The sequence below is a fragment of the Chlorocebus sabaeus genome, chromosome 25, assembly GCF_047675955.1.
Source record: "Chlorocebus sabaeus isolate Y175 chromosome 25, mChlSab1.0.hap1, whole genome shotgun sequence".
Lineage (NCBI taxonomy): Eukaryota > Metazoa > Chordata > Mammalia > Primates > Cercopithecidae > Chlorocebus > Chlorocebus sabaeus.
Window position 1 is genome coordinate 64,044,756 of NC_132928.1, and position 23,009 is coordinate 64,067,764.

The following is a 23,009-nucleotide window of genomic DNA, read 5'->3' on the forward strand; positions in this document are numbered from 1 at the left end:
ACATATTCAACAAATTTATGTTTAAGAGGGAAATATTTTTAAAATACTTCTTTGGGTATTTTTCCTCCCAATAATCCATACACTCTTCTCTTCACCTTGCAACCTCATTATGGCTAAAGCAGAGATTTATCACCCCTGGGAAGGAGAAGCTGGGTTCTGCCAAGAACGGTGATTTGCAACCCTAGATGCCCTTTAGAATCACCTGGGGAGCTATAAAAAAATTGCCAGTGCCTGGAATCCACTTCAGACTAATTAAATCAGAATTTGGGGGGATGGGCTGAGAGATTACTATTATAAAAGTACCTCAGGCATAATACTTTTTTATTATGCAGCTGATGTTGAGAACCATGGATCTAATAAGAAATGACTTGTCAACTTAAAATAAGATTCTTATTTCTTAAAATCTCTCATGTTCTAACCCAAACTTTTAAAATTCAGAAAAAATAATTTACTTACCTATAGTTGGAGGTGATAGAGGTTATTGACAATATAATTTTATGATTTAATCTAATATTTATTGAACAGTTACTATATGCAAGGCAGATGTAATTGAAAACATCTCCTGGAAACTTTTTTGTTTGTTTACTTTGGGTCAGCTAGAAGGAGCCCCGGGTGAATGTATGAGTCTAGGTCCCTGCAGGAAAGAGATGGCACACTCAAACTGGAGATATGGCATAACAGTGCTAGATAAGAATTTGGCTTTGATACTAGCTAGTCACACAACATCCTAATGTTAGAAATTTCTGTTTTCATTTTCCTAGATATAGAGGTGTGACTTGGGCACCATGGAGGTAAAGATGCTCCTGAAGATACTTAGGAAAGTAGCTAGGGATGGTCTCCAGAATAAAGAAAATATTTCCATTCATTCAAAAAACAATTTATTGGGTGACTATCATTGTGTAGACACAGGGCCAGCTGTTAGGAATCTCAAAATAAAGACAGAATCCCTGCCCTCAAGGAGACTGGTTTCATGGAGATTCAGGAAAACACGTAGAGGTAAATAGTAACATGGTTTACCTGGTGGTTGTGGAGTCAGCTCTCTGGAGCCTCTTGAAGGTGGCTCAATTGCTTTCAAAGAGAAGGATTTGAGTATCTGCCAAGTATTTGTGAGTTGTGCGTGTGTGTGTGTATGTGTGTGTGTAAACATACATGTGCATGCTTGTACACACATTCTTCATATAGAAAGAATTTTTGCTGGGGTATAGTGGGGGAGGAATGAGGGAAAATCTAGTAGCTTTTTTCTTAACATTTTTTCTGGTGTGAACATAAGCAGAAACTAAGCACAGCACAGGCTGCGAGGGAAGGAAAATTCATCAAGTCTAAACTATCTTCTCTCTTCTGGCACAAAAGTAAGTGACATCAACAGGATGTGGGGTTTCAGGATGAGCCTTGAGTCCGATGAAATGAATTAAACCTCACAACTCCTTGGAACAGGAACCTGTTTTCATGTGAGTTCCCCAACAGCTTTTGGGGGAGCCTTGAAACAAATGGATTTAGCATCTGGGGATTTTTGGTAGGTTTGATTTGCTTTTCTAACATCCGGTACTTTTGCAAAAATCTTTGAACACAGAAAGTTAAACCAAAGCCCAGGAGGAGGCAAGTGTCCAAGAACATATGGAAGCCTAAGAGGTTAATATGCTCCTCTTTGTCTCTGTCATGATGTACATCCTTTCAGCCTTGACTTTTAGCAAGTGACCTTTAGCAGAGATGTGAGGGTCTGTCACTCTGACATTTGACAGCTATGAAGATTCATTTGCAACAGAGCAATAGTTACAGGTTCAAGGGGCAGGCTAGTTGGCCTATTCTAGTGTTTGTGAGGGAGAAACAACACGTTGGGAGACCGATTCTCTAGTAATATGTATTTGGTTGTTGTTCAACCTCAGTGAGACACAGAGACTGAGATGGGTCCCAGAAGGAGTAGGGAAGAGGGACTGAAGAGGGTCTGAGTGAGGGACGGAGGTGTTGCTGGCATTTATTTAGGGGCATTGCAGAGTTGCCTTTTAAAGAGATATCTTCAAAGACATTACAAAGGAGTAGAGACCGATCCCTTTATAACGTGGGGGTTTAGCATTATCTCATTTCCGATATGTAGAAGGATATCTCATTATTGTGTTGGATGCCCCTTAAATGCTTCAAACTTTCTTTCTGGATGTACTCAGGGCAACTTTGGGGGTGTTAATGTGGCCTCGCAGTCAAGGGGAGATGAACAGCGATGACCTATTGCGAGGTAGTCCTAGCATCTCTAACCCTACGGTTGTCAAGCCTCTGACACCATTCTGCTTCTGACGTCTCTCTTAAACTTCAAGTGACCTATATTTAGGAGATTACATAAAAAGTATTGAAAGCAAATGGCCATTCTGCTCTAAGGTCAGAGTTCTGCTGTGGCTGATAATGCTGCTTTGATCTCCAGGCCCCTGCCTGTCTAGATCTATGGTATCTGTCAGCCAGCTTCACTCTGGACTTGACCTTTTGCTGGCCTAGACCTGTGGTTACTGTCAGGGGTCTAATCTCTTAGCAAGTCACTTCTGGAAATTTTTTTTTAAAAATCCCCAAATCTTACAATTCAGACATCCCAGATTCTGCTTCAGGAAATTGCAAAGGCGTTTTGAAATAAGCAAAAAAATAAAAAGAAACAAAACAAACAAAAACAAAAACAAAACAAAACAAAAAAAAACAAGAGGGCAAAGAAATGGTTTTAAGAGGAAATTTCAGCAAATGATAAGATCGATGATGCCGTAACAGCAGTTTGGCAGAAACCTTATAGAAGGCACATAGAATCATAAGTGAATTCTAATAGAGCTGGGTAAAATTGAGAGATTATTTGTTCCAGTGCCCTGTCTGGGGGTAGGTGACCCTCCAACAATCAAAAATAGATGCTTATCTTTTGTCCTTTGAAAATTTCTGGATGTGCTTTGATTTGCTCATTTTGATATTTCATAACCCTGGTAGCCAAAAAGTGCTTCCTCATATCCAGCTGGAATCTTTGCTACTTAATTAAAAAATCTATTTTCCATCCTGTGGCAATTTTGGTTATTTTTTTATGGATCTCTTCCAGATGTGTACATGGTTTTCACAATGTGGTGAACTAAGTTGGACGTGATACTCTGATAAGGGTCTGACTGCTGCAGAGTATATTGGAACTGCTAGGCTAGGATTCAGAAAGATTCTTGCTCCTTACCTGCCAGGAACCAATGGTTTGACCTTGGACAAGCCACTTCCCCTGTCTGGACTTCAGGCTCTTCATCTCTAAAGTGACAGTATCAGACTACATGATCTCTTAAGATTTCTTCCAGCTCTGATGCTTATGTTCAATAATTTTGCTAAAATTAACATACCTCAGTCAATGAATCTGTGCTTAGCATGCAATGGATGGACAATAAATGTTTGCCAAACTGAATTAAATCATAGGAATTTCCATGGAAATTTCCTCTCAGTATGTACTAAAACTTTTGATCACCCTGATGTCCTCTGTCCCTTCCAGGAAAGATGTATGTCTTTTATAGAAATCAGAACCAGCGTGCAGTGGTGAAGTTGCTGTCTTCCCAAAGTGTCGCAGGCACCAGCACTGGAGGAGTGAGGATTCTCAGGTTTCACAGACAATCAGGCCCAAACTGTTTCTAGTCACTTCTCTACTGCCATAGCCAATCTATTAAAATGCCTGTGTGATTCTGGAAAGAAAACAAGTGCCCATGAAAAGGAGGTTATAAATACATCCAATGATAAATATATCCCATTAAAAATAGATATTGACAAGGAGCTCCAGATAGAGTTGTCCTCAGCAAACTGAGCTGAATAGAACCAAGTGGCCTATTATCCAGAAAGCAATAATACTTTCTTAAGTGATTCCTTAATAATATCTTTGGAGTTATATATGCCTCATAACTAGCTAGTAAGTAGTGTTGGTGGTCAGTTAAGAATTGGACTTGAAAGGTCCAGTTAAGATAGAATTAGGACTGAATACATATTTTTCCTCTCTATGTCACAGGACTTACAAACCCCAGTGACTATGTTGCTGGGAGGACTGAGCTGAGTTTCGAAAGTGAGATTGGCATGCGGTCCTTAACATCTCTGGTCTTTAACAACTCCCATGGAGACCCCTGGCCTGGTGTGGTGGAGGAACCACAGACCTGGAACCAGAGGGCCTGGGCTTCTACCCCTGGTCCTGCATGCTCTACCTTGGTGATCTTGGTGACATGGTTTGGCTGTTTGTCCCCACACAAATCTCATGTTGAATTGGCCTGGTGGGAGGTGATTGGATCATGGGGGTGGTTTCTAATGGTTTAGCACCATCCCCCTAGTGCTGTCTTGTGATATAGTTCTTTTTCCTTTCTGGTTTTTTTTTTTTTTTTTTTTTTTTTTTTGAGACAGAGTCTCGCTCTGTCGCCAGGCTGGGGTGCAGTGGCTTGATCTCAGCTCACTGTAAAATACTGCCTCCTAGGTTCAAGCAATTCTCCTGCCTCAGCCTCCCGAGTAGCTGAGACTACATGAGCATGCCACCACGCCCAGCTAATTTTTTTGTATTTTTAGTAGAAATGGGGTTTCACCATCTTGGCCAGGATGGTCTTGATCTCTTGAGTTTGTGATCCGCCCACCTCAGCCTCCCAAAGTGCTGGGATTGAGTTCTTACAAGATCTGGTTGTTTGAAAGTGTGTAGCACCTCCCCTCTTTCTCTCTTTCCTGTTCTGCCATGGTAAGACATGCTTGCTTCTTGTTCGCTTACCACCATGATTAAGTTTTCTGAGGCCTCCCAGCTACATTTCCTGTACAGCCTACAGAACTGTGAATCAATTAAACCTCTTTTCTTTATACCCAATCTCAAATAGTTCTTTACAGCACTGTGAGAATGGATGAATACACTTGGGGAAACTACTTAATCTCTTTTGAGCCTCAGGTTTGCATTAACAATTAAATGAGCTAATATGTGAGAAAGCAGCCTAATATAGTGTCTGGCAGGTGGGAAAACTCAAATGTTAGTGTCTTGTAGTAATGGTCTGAGGTCAGGTTGTGATGTAGGAACGAAACAGCAGTGATTTAGCGGGCATGTGTTGAGGCCCTCTCGGGACACCACATTCAAATTGTGTGGGGGCTCTTTCCTCAGTGTTTTGTCTGCTAGGGTTACCATAATAAAGTATCACAATGGGCAGCTTAAACAAGAGAAATTAATTTCCTCACAGTTGTGGAGGCTGGGAGTCCAAGCTCGAGGTGCCAGCAGAGTTGGTTTCCTCTGTGGCCTCTCTGCTTGGCTTACAGATGGCAGCCCTCTTGCTGCCTCTTCATGGGGTCCTCTCTCTGTGCACTCTCGTTCCTGGTGCCTCTTTGTGTGTTCTCATCTCTTCTTTTTATAAGGACACCAGTCACATTGGATTAGGGCCCACCCCAACAGCCTCATTTGAGCTTCATCATCTCTTTAAAGGCCCTATCTCTATAGTCACATTCCAAGGTACTGGGGGTTAAGATTCAATATAGGAATTTAGGCAGGGGGATACAATTCAGTCCATAAAACCCAGGAACTCACTGAGACTACAGCAGGAGCTTAAATCACAGGGCTGTGTGGGTTTTACAGTACAGCCCCGTTTGTAATGTATGAAATTCTATGCTCAAGGCTAGTCTTCTTCCTTCCCCCTACTTCTTCTTCTTTTCCTGGTAGGAAGACTCAAGCGAACATCTCCCTTTTGACAAGTATATATTTCTTCTTTCTTTGCAGGGATTCTTCACCCATGGTTGCTTAGGTTTATAAGCCAGGAAGCTGAATAAAGTTCCTTTCCTTGTGGGTGAGCCCCTGGGTTTCTGGAAGATTCTTAAAATCACCCCTAAATGGCTTCCAAGCACTGAAGCCCAAGCTGTTAGCTGGCCTGTGTGGGGCCTTGAGACAGAGTGCCACAGTCACACCCCAAGGATGCTGAATGGGGTTTCCCTCCTCTGTGGTTTTCTCCTTTCTTCCACCAGCACTCCTCCTACATGGTGAGTCATCCAGAACTCCAAACACACAGCCAGCTGTTTGGAACACAAGAAATAACCATAGCCAGAGGCATCTTGGGTCCAAACTCTCTTCTCTCTTTTATTGCTCATTCCCCAAGTCACTTCCTTTCCCCTCCCTTACTTCCCCTCCCCGTTCTTCTTAGGACTTAACACAGGTATCTGGAGACATTAGGTCTTTGTCAGTCAATGTCGGACCTCTCCTAACATTGATATTTATCAAAGTAACGGTTACATCATAGTCCCCTTTCATATACTCGGAGAATTGTCCCTTCCTTCTTTCTTTCCTTCTTTCCTTCCTTCCTCCCTCCTCTCTCTCTTCCTTCCTTCCTTCCTTCCTTCCTTCCTTCCTTCCTTCCTTCCTTCCTTCCTTCCTCCCTTCCTTCTTTCCTTCCTTCCTCCCCCCTCTCTCTTTCTCTCCTTCTCTCCTTTCTTTCTTCCTCCCTCCCTCCCTCCCTCCCTGCCTGCCTGCCTGCCTTCCTTCCTTCCTTCCTTCCTTCCTTCCTTCCTTCCTTCCTTCCTTCCTTCCTTCCTTTTTCCTTCCTTCCTTCCTTCCTTCCTTCCTTCCTTCCTTCCTTCCTTCCTTCCTTCCTTCCTTTTTCCTTCCTTCCTTCCTTCCTTCCTTCCTTCCTTCCTTCCTTCCTTCCTTCTTCCTTCCTTCCTTCCTTTCCTTTCTTTCTTCTCACTCTGTCACCCAGGCTGGAATGCAGCTGGAGGGATCCCAGCTCACTGCAACCTCTGCCTTCCCAGTTCAAGTGATTCTCCTGCCTCAGGCTCCTGAGTAGCTAGGATTACAGGATTGTGCCACCATACCTGGCTAACTTTTTGTATTTTTAGTAGGAACAGCTTTTCACCATGTTGCCCAGGCTGGTCTCAAACTCCAGGGCTCAAGCAATCCACCCGCCATGGCCTCCCAAAGTGCTGGAATTACAGGTGTGCACCATTGTGCTGGCCTGCATTTCTTTCTTAAGGTGTGATTACTTTCCTTGTTGAATCTAGAGTATTATCTAATATCTAGAATGTTAGCGTCTCATGAACAGGGATCATACTGTATCCTCCATGGCCAATGCTTTACACATAGTCATGCTCAAACACTTTTTGAAGAAAGCAATGAAGCTTTTAAGAAAAATATTATTCTCCGAGAGGTATAGGCTTGTAGTTAGCTTTAAAGAAACTTGAGGAGTCCCCTGAGGTATGTAAACCTGGAGTCACAGTGTGACACTCGTACAGGTGTTACCAGTGACTCTGGTGATACCATTTCAGACACTAGGCTTAGTCATAGGTATAGCTTATTTTAAAATATATATATAACTTCTTTTGATACTAAAATGTAAAGCAGATAATCACATAAATTCATTTTATAGACATAAATGCTTAGGTAAAATGTACCACCATATTAACTAGATATGATTTTATCACATTTATTTATTGTGGCACATGTACACCATTTAATACTATGCAGTCATAAAAAGGATGAGTGCATGTCCTTTGCAGGGACATAGATGAAGCTGGAAACCATCACTCTCAGCAAACTAACACGGGAACAGAAAACCAAACATCACATGTTCTCACTCCTAAGTGGGAGTTGAACAATGAGGACACACAGACACAGGGAGGTGAACAACACACACTGGGGCCTGTTGGGGGGTGGGGGGCTAGGGGAGGGATAGTTTTAGGAGAAATACCTAATGTAGATGATGAGTTGATGGGTACAGCAAACCACCATGGCACGTGTATACCTATGTAACAAACCTGCACGTTCTGCACGTGTATTCCAGGACTTAGTATAATTTTAAAAATTGTGACAAAAATAAATTGGTATATAATATAGTTACCCATTGACTCTCACTTTCATTTCTATGGAAAGAATAGGTTAATTCTGATATGTAATAAAAATCATCCATATGAACCTTAAAATATATATATAAATATATATGTATATATATTTATTTCCTTCTTGTGGCTTTAAAGTTAGAAATATGCTCTTAGATACCTTCTCTGGTATTAAAGTCCCTGAAGTTTCATTGAAGTTAATGCCTTCAAGTTTTCTTAAACAGGTGGGGGCAGTGGGCTCTGACCCCATCCTAATTTTGCTTGCTCTCTTTCTCTCCTTTCCCTGCCATCAGAGGAAGAGGAGGGCAATAAGGAGATCTAATGGATCTCAGTTTTTCATCTCTGGCCTTTCCTGCACTCCTTTCCACTTAGCAGAAATAAGAAATAAAGATGGGGCACACGTGTGAAACTTGTACTTATTCATTCAACAAATATTTAATATGAACCTATTGTGTGCCATACATTTTGCCAGGTTCGGGCACTAGAGATGAGAAAATCACAATCCTGGCCTGCAAGGAGCTCATAGTCTACTGGGGAGTAGAAATGCAACCGAATCATTCTTATAGACTGAGATATTGGAAATATGTACAAAGGACTATGAGAGTACTGAGGAGGGGTTTGCCTCTTAGTCCAGAGTTTCTGTAGATCAGAGGTTCTCCAAGTGAGATCTCCAGACCAGCAGCATCACCTGGAAACACGTTAGAAATGCAAATAACTTGGCTCCAGCCTAGACCTATTGAATCCGAAGTTCTGAGGTTGGGCCCAGCAATCCTCATTTCAACCAGCCCTCGGGGATTCTGATGTTCACTCAAGTTTAAGAAACTCTGCCCAACCCTAAAGGATTTTTACAGCTGAAATCAAGTTAAAATGAACACTAGTAGAAGATTAAGGAGAATAAAGGCAAACAGAAATGGTAGACTGGTAACAAGTTACAAATAAACAAGATGGGAAAGCTAGACTCAATCCTGTGCTGCTGAATCAGAGTCAGAGGTATCAGTATAAACTCATACGGATTTTAGTGTATGTAGGCAGATAGAAATAGGACATATAGATATGTGTATATGGGCTGGGCACGGTGGCTTATGCCTGTAATCCCAGCACTTTGGGATGGCTGAGGCGGGCGGATCATGAGGTCAGGAGATTGAGACCATCCTGGCCAACATGGAAAAACCTTGTCTCTACTAAAAATACAAAAAATAGCCAGGCATGGTGGCAGGTGCCTGTAGTCCCAGCTACTTGGGAGGCTGAGGCAGGAGAATCGCTTGAACCCGGGCGGTGGAGGTTGCAGTGAGCCGAGATTGCACCACTGTACTCCAGCCTGGCGACAGAGCAAGACACTGTCTCAAACAAACAAACAAACAAACAAAAGGATATGTGTATATGTAGGTTAGTACACATGAATGTATTTCCTACCTCTGTCTGCTGAGAGGCCCTAAATGCAGGATACCCCAGTAGCAATGAGCATGCCTAGAAGCCAGATTTTGGTTTCTAATTATTGTTCTCTGATAAAAGAAACTTAGGGTCCTTTGGAGAAATGGCAGATTTTAGGGGGAGCAGGAAAAAATACAAGATAAACCTGGAGGATCTTATAGTTTTAGAACCCCTAAGGAAAGCAAAGAAGTTCTAAGGAAACAAAAAAATTAAGGTACATCAAAAGGACACAGAAGCCAACCTGGAGGAATTACCAATGGCCAGAGTTGGAAGAATTAAAAAAAAATTAATGTTATTTCAGTAGTTTTAGAGGTACAGGTGGTTTTTAGTTACATGGATAAGTTCTTTAGTGGTGATTTCTTAGATGTTAGTGCACTTGTCACCCAAGCAGTGTGTACACTGTTCCTCACCCCCTCTCAACCTTCCCCCACAAGTCCCCAAAATCCGTTATATAATTCTTAGGCCTTTGCATCCTCATAGCTTAGCTCCCACTTGTAAGTGAGGACATACGAAATTTGGTTTCTCATTCTTGAGTTACTTCACTTAGAGTAGTTGCTGCAAAAGACACTACTTCATTCCTTTTTATGGCTGAGTAGTGTTCCTTGGTGTATACATACCACATATTCTTTATTCATTCATTGGTTGATGGGTACTTACGTTGGTTCCATATCTTTGCAATCGTGAATTGTGCTGCTTTAAACATGCACGTGTATGTGTCTTTTTCACATGATGACTTATTTTCCTTTGGGTTGATACCCAAAGCAGGATTGCTTAATTGAATGGTAGTTCTACTTTTAGTTCTTCAAGGAATCTCCATACTGTATTCTATAGTAGTTGTACTAATTTACATTCCCACCCAGAGCTGGAAGAATTTAAGCAATAAAATAAATGATTGTATTATAAAGTATAAATAAAGGCTTATATTATAACAACAACAACTATATATATATGTTACACCTTCACTAGTCCATGCAGGCTTAAATAAGTGATTGAATAATAAATAAATAAACAACGGAGGAAGGGACAACTATTTTTTATAGAAGAGTTTTCAATAATATATGTAGACCATTCCTCCTTCAGAAAGTGAAGCTTAAATCCTCTTCCCCAAGTGTAGGCTGGACTTAGTGATTCATTTTCAAAGAGTAAAATACCAAAAGGGACAAATAGTAGCTTTATGGAGTGCTCTGGGAGACATCATCTTAAACAAGCAATGGGATTAACATCACTAATGATGTCATACACCCCTGCTATGATGACGAGAAGCATCACACCTCTGTGGTATTATTTTTAAAAACCCATAACCTCAGTCTAAGTATGCAGATCCATCCAACAGACTCACATTGGGAGATATTCTACAAAATATCTGACCAGTACTCCTCAGAAGTATCAAGGTCATAAAAAACAAAGACCTAAAGACTATCCCAGACCAGCAGAAACTAAGGAAACAAGATGACTAAATGCAATGTGGTACCCTAGGCAATTCCTGGAAAAAAGAAAGAACATCAGTGGGAAAACACGTAAAATCCAAATAATGTTGGTAATTTGATAGTAGTAGTATATCAATGCTAATTTCCAGTTGTGATAAAGGTGCCACGGTTATATAAGATGTTAGCATTAAGGGAAATTGAGCAAAGTATATACAGGAACTTTCTGAACTATATTTGTAATTTTTTGTAAGTTAAAAATAATTCCAAAATACAAATGTATTAAAAAATAAAGATAGCTTGGTGAAGGTAAGATAGCTTGGTAAGGCCTAATATTATGTGCTGCCTTGATATCTAGTGCAACTGGGAAGGCTTCAAATGACCTAACTGCAAGGTCTCCTCTCTACTGCACTCCTGCAGCTAACATCTTCTGGTCAAACAACTCTCCTTTTCAAAGGGACCGGGCACAGTTTCTGCTTACCCCTGAGTAGCCGTTTTCAGTTCCCTGGCAGTCTGTGGAGTTTTTCAAACAAGCCAATCACCTCCTCCTGTGGGAACTGAGAAGCACTCCACCCTCTCGATACTACAAAGCCCCTGCTTGTTCCCTAGTGCAACTCCCGGGTGGTCCTGCGGAGCATATGGTATCTTCCTCTCCTGGGCAGTGAGCATATGCGACTGATAAACTGTCAATCTCATCCGTTCAGTGCCAGTGTCATTTGTTCTGCCATCCCATGACCTAGGGTGGGGATTCCCTTCACACCAACAAGGTGAATGCAAGATGATTAAAACAAGAAGCCTCTTCAGGATCTATATCCTAGGGAAAAAAATTCAACACCACCACCAACAAAACAAGAAGCCTCAACTCTGACCCTGTATTCCAGATGTGTTACAGGGGCCTGTCTCCCCGGAGCCACTCTCTGGGTCAGAGCTTACCTCCCCTTGCTCAGGGTTAGGAGCTCTGGGCAGGAAAAGGACATCATGGTGAAAGCCAGAGATGAAGAGGGGAATATGGTAATGAGGAGACAAAGGAAGAGAAGCCAAGGAAATAGAAAAAGGAGGAGATGACACACCTCGAAGGCTCCAGCCAATGCTTAGGATCTGCCAAAAGGCATTAGGGGGCTTTAGGCCAGTGTCCCCACAGAGCGCCTGGTACGTAGTAGGTACTCAATTAGTACTGGAGGAGTCTGAAATTTTTACTGCCATAGGGCTTGGAGCAGGCTTCAATGGAAAGGGACTGGATACAAGCAGTACATCAAGAACTTGATCCAACCATGCAATGGGCACTGCATTGGGTGTTACAAGCTTGGAATGTTGTTCCCAACACACCATCTAGCTGTATGGCCTTTGACAAATTCTCCAGTCTCTCTGAGTGTATATATTCTCAACCATAAGTGAGGCTAATGGAACCCATGTGGCTCATACTTATCAAACTGGGTGAGACCCAAATATAATGTTCTATGTGAACATGCAAAAAGTGTTAAATATCATAGCTTTAATAAACATATTAAACGCACTGATTTATGGGGCAGGAAGATTATGAGAGAGTATCAGAGTAATGATAAAAAGATGTGGCTTCTGTTCTCAAGAAAGCTGTAACCCAGTGGGAAGGAACACACACAGAGGTCACAACAGTTCCAGCAAAGTCAGAGGTTCCATGGAAGAGGCATACACAGCATGAAGCAACAGGGAAGATTTGACCTGGGGATGGATAGAGATTCCACTGAGCAGGTATGGCATGAGCTGAACCTTGAAGCATGAGTAATTATAAAGGATTATGTGAGGTAACACCAGGGGGGTTGGAATCAAAAGACTGGTTCAAATATCAGTCTCTCTTCTTACTGTTTCTGTGACATTGGGCAAGTTTGAATCTTTCTGAGTCTTAGTTGCCTTGTCTTCAGAAGGGGATAACAATATCTATAGTTGTGATGAGAATCGAATGGGAGATACAAGTGAAAGTGCCCCACAGGGTGCCTGGCATGCAGTAGGTGCTCAGTTAGTGTTGGCTGAGTCTGAAGTTTTTATTGTCATAAGGCCTGGAGCAGGCTTCCCTGGGTGGGGGTTCGATCCAAGGAGCAGATTAAGAACTTGGCCTATCCTTGGAGTTTCCCAGACATCTTTAGACTTGTTCTGTAATGCTTCCATCAGCCAGAGAGCCCTCAGAGCCACCGTGGGGATAGAAAGTGGGCCAGGGACTGAGGCCTGCACGGCTGGGTTCCCAGTGATTACAAAATGAGGTGGGGAAGCAAGCCTCCCTCATGCGCTGTCCACTCTGGGGACTGGGCAGTGGAGACAGGCACTGCCTTTCTGGCCTGGCAGTTATCAGCAAGCATATGGCAGCTGGCTTCAGTGGCTGCCACCTCAACAGGTGGTTCACTTAGCCATCACCTGCCATCTTAAGCTCAACACATCCAACCTGAACTCCTGATTTTCCACACCCACCTGCTCCCTCTAGCCTTCCCCATTCAGTGGACGGCATCTCCATTTTTCAGTTGCTCAGGCCCAGTTCCTCAGAGCTGACTTGGATCCTCTTTCCTTGTCCCCCTCTCCCTTCCCTCTCTCACAGCCCACCTTTCAGGAAATCCCATTGGCTCTCCTTTTATAATATAGCCAGAACTGACCACTCCTCGCCACCACATTGCTGCCCCTAAGTTCAGACACTATGGTCCCCACACCTGGAACACTGCAGCAGCCTGTTGGCTGGTCTCTTTGCTTTTACCCTTGACCCTACTTTACAGCCTGTTCACAAGAGGGCAGCCAACTGATCCTACTAAAACTTAGATCATCTTAGTCCTCTGTTTGAAACCTGCACATGTCCCCATTTCACTCAGAGTAAAAGCTAAGGACCTTACAATGTTCTACAGGATCCCCTGTGACCTCACGACCTGGTTTCTGTTCCCTCTCTGACTTCATCTCCTGCAACTTTCCCCCTTGAGTCCTCTGTTCCAGCCGTAGTGGCCTCCTCCCTGTTCCTTAGGGCTTTTGCTCTGGCTGGCTCTCTGCTTGGAATGCCTTTCCTCCAGATATCCATATGCCAACTCCCTCACTCCTTCAAATTTTTGCTCAAATGTCAACCTCTCAATGAAGGTTTTGACAATCCTATTTAAAATAGTAACCTGCACAGCTCCCCACCTTCCCCCCAGCACACTCCAGCTCCACTACCCTGTGCCTCTTTTCTCACGCAGCACTCATCATCTATGGACCTTTTAATGTACTTGGTCTCTGTTTTCTGTCTCGCCTCACTAAAGCATAAGCCAAATGAAGGCAGGGGACTTGGTCAGGCCTGTTCATGGATGTACTCTAAGTGCCTGGAGCACTTAGTGGTTGCTGCTAAATATTTGCTTGCTGTTTTGTCCTTGGCCCCTCCATACTGCTGGGTGGAGCAGGTCTGCTGTACCTAGGAGTCAATCCGTGGCCTGGGTTAGCAGCCTGGCCTTCCTGTGGGATCTCTGAGTTAGGTTCTCGGAGTGAACTGACTTGCCTAAATCCTCGAGCTGAAGTTATGGCTAGACCTACCAAGGACCTCAGGGGATCTGACTCCAAATGGGTCTTCTGTGTCTCGGAGTGTCCCAAGTTAAGAGAGGATTGGAATGGGAGATTGGAGCAGGAAGGAAGGGCTCCTGGGCAGGTGAGGGCTTAGGGACCCCTGTTTGTTCTGAGTGGGGAGTTTAGCACACCTGCAGGATGTGCCCAGGGTTAGCTGTCTCTTTTCAAAACTGCCATCTCCACCCCACGTGGGCATCTCTGATGTTTCCGTAGCTGAGAGGGATGGGGAGGATTTCAGATGTTAGAGCTGAGCTTGCCAATGAATGGACTCCGGACTCTGAACTGAGCCTCCAGCAGTGGGAGAGAACCATGGGCAGGAGGTTGGGAGCTCGGGGTCCCCCTCACTCCAGCTGCTAGGCCATGGAGTTTTCATCTGTTCAAAGGGAATGGTTAAGCCTGCACTGTCTCCCTTTTGGTGTTCTGAGGAACAAGTGAAATAATGTATATGAAAATGTTTTCGAAAGAATAAAGAGCATTGCCAGGATAAGAAATTGTTTTTATTCCAAGCGATAAGTCAAGGGTAAGATTTCTAACAAGTATTTGTGTGTGGGCTGTTTTATTAAATTCTATTTTGTTTGTTTAAAAACAGAAAAACCTCATGATCCGCCCGCCTCGGCCTCCCAAAGTGCTGGGGTTATAGGCGTGAGCCACCATGCCCCGCCAGCCAGGCCTGCTCTATCAAGAAAGGGTGGAGTGTGCTGTGTGGCTTCACAAATCACCCATCTCTCCACAACTCAGCGTTCTCTCCCACGGCCGCCTGTTCTCAGATGGGGATGTGCTGGGTAGCTGAGTGTCGGCCCACCAGCACAGCCACTGTATACCTGGGATGGGGCTGTGGTTTTGCAAAAGCCAGATCAGTGCTGCTTGGTTGTGAGAGTGAACCACTTGCCCCAGAGCTTCATCAGCACCATTGGGAGGTAGGGGGATGTTGGGCCAATTCCTTAGTTTGTTCAGGACCTGAGTGGGGAGCAGTGGAACAAGAGGAAGAAAATTAATATTTGTAGGATTCTTTTCTGTGCCAGGAGCCACCAGTCTTTACACCTCACAACAAACCTGCATCTCTCTAAGATTCATCATCACTGATTTGAAAATTAGAAAACAGACTCAGAGAGGTTAAATAACCTGTCCCAGGCTTATTAGTCACCAGCAGGAGTGGCACTAAAATGAAGATCTGTCTGGTTTCCAAATCTGTGCCCTTCTCATGGTACTGCATTCCCCTTTGCATAGATGGATGGACTGGGTTCCAGTCTCAACTCCTTCCCTGACATGCGTGACCTTAGGCAAGTCACTTAACTTCTGTCGTCCATTTCCTCGGCTATAAAATGCAATGATAACTTTCTCCCTCAGTGGGTGGTTGTGAGAATCAAGTGAGATAATATATGTGGAATGATCAGAAACATTGATCTAGATGTTACATGCAAGCAAGGAATTGCTATTATAATTTTGAAAGCATTGCTTTCGTTCTGTGACTCCCTTGCTCAGGAACCTTCAGTAAGTCACTTCCCTGCCCAGAATCTGCTGGGTCATCCCCATCCCTTATGCTCTCACTGCCCCTCCTCCAGCTAGCCTTTCTCTGTGCTTTTTTTTTTTTGAGATGGAGTCTCACTCTGTTGCCCAGGCTGGAGCGTAATGGCGCGATCTCGGCTCTCTGCAACCTCCACCTCCCTGATTCAAGTGATTCTCCCGCCTCAGCCTCCCAAGTAGCTGGGACTAGAGGCACCTGCCACCATGCCTGGCTAATTTTTGTATTTTTAGTAGAGACGGGCTTTCACCATGTTGGCCAGGCTGTTCTTGAACTTCTGACCTCAAGTGATCCACCCGCCTCAGCCTTCCAAATGCTGGATTATAGGTGTGAGCCACCATGCCTGGCCCCCAGATGCTTTTTAGTATTCAGAATGCAAGTATAGATTCCCCAAGCAAGGGAAGGTAAGAAAGAAAGCCTAGTCTTAGTATTGATCACATTGGCTTAAACCATGCCACTGGGCGCATGACCTTATCTCTCAGATCCTTGATTCCTTGACACATAAATTGTGGACGATGATAACACAGACATTATAGGGTTTTATGAGCATGCCTTTAAATTCCATCCCAAATTGTGTCCCCGGTTCCACTGTTGAAGTCTTAGCTTAGATGCTTTTTATTCAGAAAGCATCTGAGAAATTCCTTCTACCCCCAAGGAAGTCCCTTGTGTTATCATGTACCATAATGCCCTGTTAATTTCCTTCCTAGCACTTCTACAATCTATAATTACTATGTATGTGTACATGTATATTTTGTTTTCCCATTAGAATGTCAGCTCCATGAGAGCAGGGAACACCTCAGTCTTAATCACCACTATGTCCATACCTCCTAGAACAATGCCTGGCACTTAGTAGGTGTTCAATAATTTTCGGTAGTGTTCCCTTCTCTTTCCACAGTATATAGCACATTGTCAGCCTGGGTGTCAGGAAGATAAAGGGTCTCCTGTATACCACTCAGAAAGCTCCGGTGAGGGCATGAAGGGTGGAGCGTGCACATGTCAAGAAGGAGCTTCTACAACATAAAAACCTTTTCTTCAGAAAGAGGAAGACAGGTGGTGGGGGTGGAGGGTGGGGACAAGTGCTGGTGACCTTTTCATCTGAAGCAGCAGAACGAATGCTGCTCATACCAACTGAGCTGGTTTGGGGTTTCCTCTGCCTCCGCAGCTGGATGCCTGGAATCCCCAGGTCGTAAGGATGAATCTCAGCTATTTCCACCTAACAGGCAGGGGAGCTGCAGGGGCTGGGGCATTTCTGGAAGACTAGCCTGGCCTTGCCCTCCTTCCTGCCACCCAGTCCTTGCCTTCCCAGTACTTAGGTAGCATCAGGGCTTGCCACTCCTGGAGTCTGTCCAGATTCAGCACACTGCCATGTGGCCACCAAGGAAGCTAGTAGAGCTGCGACCTTTCTCACCCAGTATACTGCACAAGGGAGATGAACGTGTGTGTGTGTGTGCGTGTGTGTGTGTGCATGGGTGCACATGCAGGACTGTTTATTTTACAACTGAGAGAAGAAAAATGGGAAAGGACAGAAGAGAAGAGAGGAGGGAAAGGCAAAAGCAGAGTGGAGGAGAATGGTGAGGTGAGGGGGTTGGAGAGAGAAATGTTAAATTAAGGGACTTTTACAATTTAAATGTGGGAAAGGTTCGAGCTGATAGAGAAGAGCCAGTTGAGAGGGAGAGTTTGAAAATACAGCACAAGGGAAGGCTAATCACTAGAGCAGAGTCTAGGGTAACCAATGGTCCCACTTTGCCCAGAACTAAGGGTTCCTGGGTTGTGGGGCATTCGGTGCAGAGGCTGACATATGGGACTTCTCTGTGGCCAGGCATTTGCCCAACTGTGGCACTGGGGAGAATGGGGGTGGGGTAACTGAAGGGCCACCTTTCCACATATACCTCCTGATGTTTTCCAGGTGTGGAACCAAGAGTTGCTGGCCTCACTGGCACCTCACCCCCATCCCTGGGAAGGTAGCATTCTCCAGGGTCACAGTGTGGCTCTGCATGTGTCACTTGAGTCTGCTGGGCCTCATTTTCCTCATAGGTAAAACAAGGACATTGGATTCAATAGGATCTCAGACACTTTCCAGTCGCTGCTGAGCTTTTGCAAGTCAGTAGCATAAGTTGTGATGATTTTGATGGCCCTGGCTGAGGTCTGTTAGTAGGAGAATGCCTCAGGAGGCTCCGGTGTGGGGAAATCTCCAGGGAGGGCTGCTTCTGGCTGTCATTGGAGGCCCCCCCTATTTTGAGGACCCAGCTTTGGAACAGCCAGAGCTCACATGAGTGTAAATAGATGAGTGTGTGAGTGAACACTAATGCAGCAGGATAATCCTCCCACACTGCTATCTACGTAGGGGTCTAGGCTAGCCAGGCATGGGCCCAGCAGTGACAAGATATCAATCTGTGTGGGGCTGTGTGGTTTCATCAGCAGCCCTATATGGCAGGGGCTACAAGAGATGACAGCAGGAAATGGGAGTGCGGGAGGAGGGGCTGCTGAACCGATCAGATTTCTCAATTATTTCCTTGTACTAACCAATTTGGGCTGAGTGAGCACCTGGGGCTCTTTAGTTTTGGGGGAGGAGATCCCAAGAGAGGTGAGACTGGCCATCCTTCATTTTGGGCAGGTGGCGACTTGAGTGATTAATGTGCATATGAAAAACAGATATCATTTTATTTATTTTCCAAGCTGATGGAGCAGGTCATGCCAGTCACATTAGTTTTTAAAACAAAACAAAACAAAACAAAACAAAATAATATGTATGGGTCTGTGGTGGTGTTCATGTGTGTTGTATGATGGGGGAGGTGGCTGAAATCCCAGATCAATAAGGTAATTGAGTTACTTCCTCCAAGTGTTTAAGGCTATTACTTTAAGTGAACACAGGGCAGTTGACTGTGTTTGCTTGACTGTAATCAGCTTTGGACTCATTGGGTATATTGATCTCTTTCAATGCTACTTGGTGTTCTCATTGAAATACCAGCAAAAGTCTTCCCCTCCTCCTCTCCTTTCTCCACTCCTTCCTTCCTTCATTCTCCAGGCTTCCAAAAAGCAAAAATGCATTTTTTTTTTCTACAGGCTAGGCTCTAAGTTTTCTGCTCCACATCATCATCTCTTGTTCTAAAAGCAAAATTCAATTTTCCAAGACTCTTTACACTTCTACACACACACACACACACACACACACACGGCCTCTGTGCTCAACAATGTGCTTTTTAATATAGAAAAAAAAGCAAAAACAACAGGTCCACTATAGTCCTGCAGTCTCCTCGGGCAGGGAAGCCATTCCCAATCCAGCAAGAGACATTGTCCTCATTGAGGCGGCTCTCCAGCTCTGGGAGGCTCACAATCCCAACCTTTGTGGTGACCAAAGAATTGTGGCCTGTCCCCTTCCCCTCGGACTCCACCCTACTGGCCCCCAAAGGTCACTGACAGTGATGTCACGGAAAAGCATGTGCTCAGAGAGCCTTTCCTCAGAGGAAGCCCTGGAAGCTATTGGCGGGTGGCTGAATGCTGGTGGAGTTATCCTCCCTTCCGCCCAACCCCCAGCCCCAAGCCCTGGGGAATGTCTTCAGCTTGGAGAGAGTGCACTGAGGGAAGGAGTCCATTTGGACCTGAGTGGCCCAACGGGGAGATTCCACAGAGAGAGTGTGGGCAGTCCCCTTCTGCACTCTCCATGTGCGCCTACCCAGGCGACAATGAGGACTGTGCAAGCTGGGCCCTGATCCCCTCTCCAGCCTTTCATCTGCTTTAACCCTCCTTTGCACAGCTGGATTTTGCTCCACTTTTTTGCATTCATTTGCTCTATCCAACCCTCTTTCCCTCCTCCCTTCAGCGTGAGCACTACCTACATAAGCATATGTGTGTGTGCGCACACACACACACACACGCACGCATGAACACATCTCCCAGAGTTCCCCATTAGCCTAGTTCTCTGTACGTGTTAGCCCTATCTCAACTCCAGGCCAGAAAAATCCAAGCAAAGCCTCACTGGAGCAGCGTCGGCAGTGCAGTTAACTAGAGCCTACACATGTCCCTTGCCTGTCAAAGATAGTTTCTACCTAAAGGCTTAGGGGGCATGGAACTCATGGGGTATTGTAGAGAGGATCTCAAAGAAAACAAAATTTGCATTAAAGTTGCATTGACTGAAGACTTCCTATGTACCAGGACCTGTCCTATGTATTTCATATCTATTTCCCACAATAGTCTCACCCACTCCAGGAAGGAGGTGTCGCTACTGCATTTTAGTGCGAAAGAAGATGAAGCACAGCAGTGAGGCCAAATGCATATGAACAGGTTTGAAACCAGGCCCTTTAACTCCAGATCTAAGACTCTCTTTACTACCTTGCAGTTCAGAAACTGCAATAGGTAACTAGGATCATTTACATTCTAGAAAGGGAAAGATGTGCAAATGTGTGTGTATGTATATGGGTGTGGGGTAGACAGTTTAAGGAATCTGGAGCCCAGGTAATGGGTGAAACAGCAATATCATTATGTTTTCCTTTAGTGCTTTCCTCTCTGATACATGTCTGTGCTGCTTGGGATCAGGGTCTTTCAGCTGAACTCTGCCCAAGGCTCCACGGTGGCTCCCACCACCCCACTATTCTACTGCCACCAGAAAAGAGATTTGGCTTCCAGTCTGGCCCCAGACTCCTTTCCACGCTCTCTTCCGCTGGCTTCTCTCTGCTTCCCTCCCCACTCACTCCACTGTGTATTACTTACTGTGCCTCAAACATCCATGTTCTTTAGGACTCAATCCTTTGTATTGGCTGTACCCTTTGCCTGCCATATCTCCTCCCTGCTACCCTTTTTGGTGACCTTCTATTATCTTTGGAATCTCAACTTGTGACACTTTCCCTTAAGCTCCATCCCCTTTGTGTCCCCATGACACTTTGCATATCCATCTATGCATTCCAAGTCTGATCAGAGCTGTGTCTGAGAAAGTTCATTGTATTGGTAGGTGGAGGTTGTTAGAGAAGAGGCTAACGGCTGGGAGAACATTAGGAGTTTGTTGCACTCATTTCAGGGAGAGAAGAATTAATGCAGGGGATGCAAAGAAGGGGCCTGCCTGGGGTGGAGAGAGTTCCTGGAGATGGAGAGTACCAGGCATGGAGCTGAGTTTGATTCTAGGGTCAGATTAAGAGAGGCTACCACCTGCCCAAAGTGGGTTTCAGGAAAGTTTTGCCTCACTGCAGGAGACTTTCCTAGAAGACCTTTAGAAGACCCTTTCAACCCTTTAACCGATTTCGTTATAATTGTGGCATTCTTCGGGTTGCTCAGAAGGCAGAAGCTCTAAAAATAGAAAGCATTATTATTACCGATTAAATTTCTTTCCACCTACGGAATTTTCTGAAAGTAATAAGAAGAGGAAGCCTGAGTCTCTGCTTAAGTGTTCGGGGAGCAGAGATGTATTGAGAGGTGATGAAAGAAGAAGGAGGGTGTGGGGAAAGGGAGGTGAGGCAGGTAAGATGGGGTTAGGGTAAGAAAACACTGATTGAACCCACTGATGAGTAAAGGGAACTTTCATCAGGCACTGACTTTTCCAGAGAGATGCACTGCATATTAAAACAACAGAGTCCCCCTGAGGCCCACCATCTCAGCTGTAGCAGGTCCAGGCTGCCGGATGGAATGGGGTTTGCCCCTGTCTCTGCGTGGGGCAATGCAGGAATGCTCTCCATAACTCTGACAAGCGTGCAGCCTCCAATGCCTTCACTCTCTGCTTCCTGATGCATTTCATAAAAACCCATCTGCAAGGCTGCCTACAGCCTTGCCGTTTCTAAGGAGGGCACCCATAGTGACTAAGGACATATAAGATGACATAAAGAGATGATTCAGAAAATATTCAATTTTATATATGTACTTATTAATTTTTTTGGAAAAGAGGAGCCGTCAAATTGAATCAGCATCAGGCCCTACAAACTTGGATTCAACCTTGTGGCTCTATTAGAATATTTTAGAATGATTTTAATGCCTCTTTCTTTTCTTTCCTTTTTCTTTTTTAAGATGGAGTATTGCTTTGTTGCCCAGGCTGGAATGGAATATGGCGTGATCTCGGCTCACTGCAACCTTCACCTCCCGGATTCTAGCTATTCTCCTGTCTCAGCCTCCCGAGTAACTGGAATTACAGGTGCCTGCCACCATGCCTGGCTAATTTTTGTATTTTTAGTAGAGACGGGGTTTCACCATATTAGTCAGGCTGGTCTCGAACTCTTGACCTCAGGTGATCCACTCACCTTGGCCTCCCAAAGTGCTGGGATTACAGGCGTGAGCCACCGTGCCTGGCCTAATGCCTCTTTCACATGACACAAAAAAGTCCAAGTTACTTTCCCTGTGTTTCCTGTATCTTCTCTTCTTCCATACGGCTTAGTTCATTGTCCTGGGTGCCCTCCCCAGTCATCCTTGCAGAAGTGTTTTCAACAGCATGAAATACATCAGGACACAGGCTTGATACTTGGTTCTGCTAAGAACTGACTTGGGCTACTTGCTTCTAAAATTAAATTATTCCAAATTGCTGTTTGTTCATAGGTTAAAAAAAAAATGGTTGAATAACAGCATTTTCACATGGTTCAACATAATAAATCCTCCATTTTCTCTTCTACAAAATGGAGATAATAAAGCCTGTCTCACCTGACGGTGGGGAGGATGGAATGAGATAATCTATGTAAAATGTTTTGCACACTTCCTGGCATGTGGTCAATGCTCAATAAATGTTAGCATTCATTAGTAGTATTAGTATTAATAGTTGTGGTTCCCCAAAGTGGCATTCTCTTTTCCCAAACTAAAATCAAGTTGTCTCTCTAATAGTTAAGGAGGGGAAAAGCTATGGGGAATCATCACTGAACAGAATCGCCAACACATTCATTGTTGTCCTTAGGCTCCCCCTTAAGCTGCAATGTGTATTTCTTTATAATGGTAATAATAGCTAACACTCATCTTATGCTTTGTGCTACGTGCTTAACACAAACGAGCTCATTTAAGCCACATCAGACCTCTTAAGGATGGGTATAATTATTTTCCTCACTTGCCTGAGGTCACACAGCTAGTAAGTGACAGTCCAGATAAGGCCAAGTGTTGCAAAGTCTGATTTTGACCACTAAGCCATATGACCTTCACCCAGCTCGCCTTGCTGCAGAGTCTCTAGTTTAGAGCACTAAAAATGATGGGCTCATCTTGAGCCTGTGGCCAACTACAGCCCTTTAGGCCTATGCTCCATAACACCTGGAAGGGTGCTCATGGGAGGGAGCTCCTGGAGGTTGCTCCTTACCCTACGGCTTTTCTGTTCAAACATCCTTCCT

The 23,009-nt window shown here is 44.4% G+C and overlaps 1 protein-coding gene across 1 annotated transcript in view; it reads left to right on the top strand.

Moving 5' to 3' along the window:
• Window positions 1-23,009, top strand: part of RXRG (retinoid X receptor gamma) — a 135,921-nt gene that overhangs the window by 47,879 nt on the left and 65,033 nt on the right. The window contains exon 3 of the mRNA XM_073011831.1: window positions 21,718-21,841. Coding sequence (XP_072867932.1) covers window positions 21,718-21,841 — 124 coding nt within the window. The remainder of the gene's footprint in view (window positions 1-21,717; window positions 21,842-23,009) is intronic.